Here is a 4,686-nt window from a genome sequence, read left to right on the forward strand (position 1 = left end):
GCTCCTGCTGCGTTGGTGTCCTGCAGATCCTTGCCCCAGCCAGCTCTGGTTTTACAGCTCCTTCTTCACACCACCTTTGTTGCATCCACACAGGTATTCAGTGAATGGGATTTGGTGTCTCTACTGTCCCAGCAAGCCCCAGTGGCTGAGAGCTCCAGCCTGCAGAGGCCTCCCCAGCGTGGGAGAGGGAAGGACAGGGAGAAGCTGGAGAGCAGGTAGTGCCCCCTGAATTAGCCGTGGGTCCCGGTAAGGGGATGGCAAAGGCTTAGAAAGACATCTTTGCTTCAAACTGGTTCCACAGGGATGCTCCCAGTAGGGTGCCTTGTGCCTCATCTTCTCTTGAATCAAAGCACTTTTGTTAGCCAGGTCTCCCACATCCTCTGGCCAAGCTGTTTTTGGGGATGCTTTATTCTCACTCCAGAATCCCACCATCCTGGCAGCATCATCCCAGTGTTCAAAGGTGACCTTCAGACAGGTCTGGGGAGGGCGGTGGGCAGGAACGTGTGGGCTTTGTCCTGGATGGAAATGTGGCCTAGACGTTTCCCAAGAGGAGAAACTGCTGGCTCTTGGGGCAGGCCTGATGCCTCTGGTGCTCCCCCCTGCCTCCGTAGCCCCACACATCAAAGGACTGGAGGTTTTGGGGTGGTTTCTTTCCCACTTTCCCATTTTTTCCCTCCTCTCAGAGGCCAAGGGGTCACGTCGCTTCCATTTCCCCTTGGCACTGTGTTCTCAGCCGTGGCAGTGAGTCAGCCCTGCTGACTTCCCACAATGCCCATGCTGGCTGGGAGTGTCTGGCATGAACCAACACAGCCCCCAGCAAAGCCCTAGTGCCACTGGCACAGACCCTGCCACTCCATTTACCTGCTTGAATTCTGTAATCAGCTGCATCCATGCAGAAGGTTTTTGGGTGCTTTTGCTGCATTTTGTGTCATTCCCAGCCCAGAGCAATGGGAGATGCTTTGCACTTTCAGTATGCTGGTCCCTTCCCACTCACCAAAGGTGTGGGCAATTTTGGCTGCCTATTGGCTCCTTCCCTACTTGGTAGGTCATTAGCCCGTGCTTTTAATTGGAGTGGTGGCCAAAGGCAGGGAGGCAGCAGGGGAAGGGAGGTGCCCCATGATCATCCTCTTCCCACACGTAAGGAGGGAAGGGGACCCTGCATATGACCACCATCATTTTTGGCAGCAACACAAGAGGGTTTAGCATTATCCAAGGACTAAAATCCCCATTTGCCTTATTGCTGCTGATGTCCCAAAAATCTCACTTCTCCCAACACCATGACGACACCTGGACTCCCGGGACCGAGGCCAGTGCCACAAATAGCCCCATCACCACCTCCCAGGTCCCAAAATATCCCTCTGCCTGCCCCCTGCACTGGGAGATGCTAAATACAGCCTCGTTGGAAGCTCCTGGCACTTTCCAGGCAGCTGCCAAACCCCAGGGACTTTGAGAGCCCCCCAGATTTGTCACAGAAGGGCCATTTTGCTATAAATAGAAGCAAAGCTTCACCTGCCATCACTCTGCAGCTGTGACCATGGGGCATTTCAGGGGCGTATGGACCCACATGGAGGGTTTTGCTGGGCACCCCCCCAACAAAGAGGCTGTCATTCTGCATTGTTTTTCATTCTCTTGGCATTATTCCTTGTAATAATGATTTAAATGAATGTGATGTGGAGGCCCTCACCCACCCCAGAAAGGCTGGCAGGGAACAGGCGAGACACGGGACCATCCCCTCTGCGTGCTTAGGGGCTCGATACATAAAACTGTGTATTTATAGAGATATATATATATAGATTCAAGACACAATGTGTCTCAGAGGTGATGACGGCACAGCCAGAGCCAGGCCACCGGTGTTGCTGCCGTCACCGTGCTGTAAATCTCTCACCACATGCTGCTTCCACCCTGTGCTGGTGGTGCCAAAATCTGCTTCTCTCCTGATTTCACAGCAAAACTTAGGGTTTGGAGCTTCCTTTGCAGCCCTCTCAGTGGCTCCAGGGCTGTTCTGGTGGGTGGTTTTGTGCTGGGCAGCCCCTCAGGGCACTGCACCGCCTGACCCTAGCATGGGGATGCCCCTCACGTGAGGGAGGGAATGCTCTGGCATGAGACCCTTTGGAAAACATCCCACCTCGCTTTGCACAATGTGGGTTTGTAAAGGCACGTTTCCAGCTGTATCCACCAGGCATTCCTTGTTGCCCTGACTGCTCCGAGGCAGTATTTACATAGGTGAGCAACCTCATCTCCCAGCACTCCGGCTGTGGGTTGTCCTTCTCAAAAGCAACTTTTTTTTGGTGGAAATTTTCATCAAAAAGTTACTGTTTGTCCACAGGAGAGTGGAAAAAAAAAAGATAATAAACCCAAACCAAACAACAAAACCAACCAAACAAAAACCAACAGAAGCCTGAGCCAGAACAAGCTCACATTTGAATGGAAATGGTTTTTCAGGCTGGCTTTATCCCTCACACCTTCTGAGGCTCTTCATTTGCCAAGCAGCTTAATTGCCCTTTAGTGAAAGCCTTTTCTCTGAGTGACTCTAATTGCAGGCTTGAGTAATTGGTCTCATTTCTGCAGTGTGTTTGGAGCTGGGGAGCGCTCCCCCGGCAGGTGTGACCCTCCCACCTCCCTCCCTCATCACTGCAGCCAATGCTCCTGGCTTTCTGCCCACCCCCCCACAGCTCCCATGGAGAGCAGCAGCCCCTCGCTGGGGAGCCCAGGCACCGCTCCCCAGGCACAGGCATGCACCTGGCTGGCTCAGGGGTCTGACTCAGCATCCCTGAGTCACAGCCCCATGCCCTGCAATTAGGAGCTGTCACAGTGGGATTCCCCCCCTTCCCAAAGCCTTCAGCTCCCACCTGCCAGGAAAAAGATTCCCAAGGATGCCAGAGGGGATTTCACACCACTAGACAGCGGTTGCATCATCCCTCTCTGAACCAGAGTGACAACGGAGACAGCAGGTTATCAATTAAGACAAATTTTATTAGAAAAGTAAAAAACCACCGACACGATTGCATAGGAAGTCTTGCACTTGAACATCAAGTGTAGGAGTGTAAACTGTAACCAATGAAGCACCCACAGCGTGTCACGGTGAGGGGTCCTGCCCTCCGTCCCCTGTGTCACCTCTCCCACCATTCACTCTCCCCTCTCACGATCCAAGACCCAACGCGATTTCAGACCCCCCGTCCTGCATCACGGGGAGCCCGCACAGAGCTGCCCAGATGCCAGCAGTGGGGTTTCGCCTTTGATCCAAACTTACAGCTCAGCTGTCACTCACTCCCACACAGCCCCTCCCCCAGAAACCCCATTGATTACAATCCTTGTTACAAAAACCCCATGATTAATCAGCCAACGGGAGGAGGTTGCCTGCCCCCAGCAGCTCGGCTGCCACATCCGGGAGCGCAGTCACCGCAATCACCCCACAATCATCGACAGTGTGAAGCAACCTCCGCCCGTGTCCTGGCCGGCTCTGCTGCCAGGGATGCCCCGGCACAGGCAGGCGCTCCGCGGGGACCTCCGCCTGCCCCAACTACTTCCACCTACAGCCCTACTCCAGCCTAACCTAAACTACAGCAGCTGCCAGGAGCTGCCACGCTCTAACCGGCTCTTCCAAAGCACTTGGGTAAGTCCCTTCTCTGGCACAGCCCATCAGCACTCCTCTATGAGCAGCTGCTCGGAGCTGTACAGCTTCTTCTTGATGACCCTGAAGCCCGTGCTCAGCTTCAGCGGCGTGAAAGCCGGTCCCGAGGTGAAGAGTCCCTGAATCTTGGGCCACAGGCGGGAGTCCAGCCGGAGCACCAGGGTGAGCTGGAAGGTGGGCACCACGGCCGGGTCCACGGTGATGTGCCCCACGTCGTGGCAGGCCTTGCCGTGCTCCACACAGAGATCAAGGAGGGCCCCGCGCAGCCCACACGGTTCACTGCAGGCCAAGCGCAGCAGCTCCGTCCTCACCTGCGCCAGCAGCTGGGCCGGCATGAGGAGCCGGGAGCAGCGCTTGGCGCCCAGCGGGGCTCTGCCCAGCGTGGTCTGGACCAGGTCCATCAGGTTGGCACACAGCAGCTCGTCTTCAGGGTCATGCAGCAGGTCCAGGTCCGGCAGGGAGACACCATCAGCGTATTCAGCATCTGCAGAGAGAACGGGATGCAGATCAGCACCGGGACCACCGCCTGCGGACAGGCTAGGGTCTCACGGTTGTGGAGGCACGCTGAGCCGGGGGTTGGGGCTGTAACTGTGGCACAGCACCTTCAACTCAACCCCACGCCCCTCAGGACCCCAAGGGCGACTCCCACCCCGCTCACCTCCCTCCGACCCGGAGGCGCTGCCTAGCGACTCGCAGTCCGAGGTCTCCAGGCGGCCGGGCTCGCCTCCCGCCAGCCGGTGCCACAGCCCCGGCATCGCGCCACCGCCGCCCGCTCTGCCCTACACCCGCCGCGCCGCCGCCTCATATAGACCCGGCACGGCGGGGCCCGCCCCCCATCCGCGCCCGCCAATGGGAACGCGGGGCACGTCCGCGGCGTCTCCCCTGCCCGGTGACAGCGGGAGGCCCCGCCTCTCCCCCTGCAAACGGCGTCGGGGGTTGCGTCAGGAGCGCCGGGCAGCGCCGGTGCAGCCCGCCCCGCCCCGCCCCGGCCCCGGCCCCAGCCCCGGCCTGCATGGCCTGGCTTTGCCTGGTCTTGGGCTTCACCACACGCAGCC

The 4,686-nt window shown here is 57.8% G+C and overlaps 1 protein-coding gene across 1 annotated transcript; it reads right to left on the reverse strand.

The window, feature by feature from the left end:
* Window positions 1-2,952: 2,952 nt before the first annotated feature.
* Window positions 2,953-4,430, reverse strand: DDIT4 (DNA damage inducible transcript 4). Its single transcript, XM_061447347.1, has 2 exons — window positions 4,290-4,430; window positions 2,953-4,115 (listed from the first exon to the last, which is right to left on the reverse strand). Exons 1-2 carry the CDS (start codon window positions 4,384-4,386, stop codon window positions 3,640-3,642), a joined length of 573 nt encoding a protein of 190 aa, XP_061303331.1. The 5' UTR covers window positions 4,387-4,430; the 3' UTR covers window positions 2,953-3,639.
* Window positions 4,431-4,686: the final 256 nt, after the last annotated feature.

The sequence above is a fragment of the Pezoporus flaviventris genome, unplaced genomic scaffold (genome assembly GCF_033815535.1).
Source record: "Pezoporus flaviventris isolate CSIRO_AGI_PZ_B2104156 unplaced genomic scaffold, CSIRO_AGI_Pfla_v1 ptg000001l, whole genome shotgun sequence".
In the NCBI taxonomy this organism is placed as follows: domain Eukaryota; kingdom Metazoa; phylum Chordata; class Aves; order Psittaciformes; family Psittacidae; genus Pezoporus; species Pezoporus flaviventris.

Bases quoted from the DNA above. Each gene is read 5' to 3' on its own strand.
- DDIT4 (XM_061447347.1), bottom strand. From the start codon at position 4,386: ATGCCGGGGCTGTGGCACCGGCTGGCGGGAGGCGAGCCCGGCCGCCTG. The intron at 4,116-4,289 runs GTGAGCGGGGTG...TTCTCTCTGCAG, and splicing joins CGCCTCCGGGTCGGAGGGAG to ATGCTGAATACGCTGATGGT.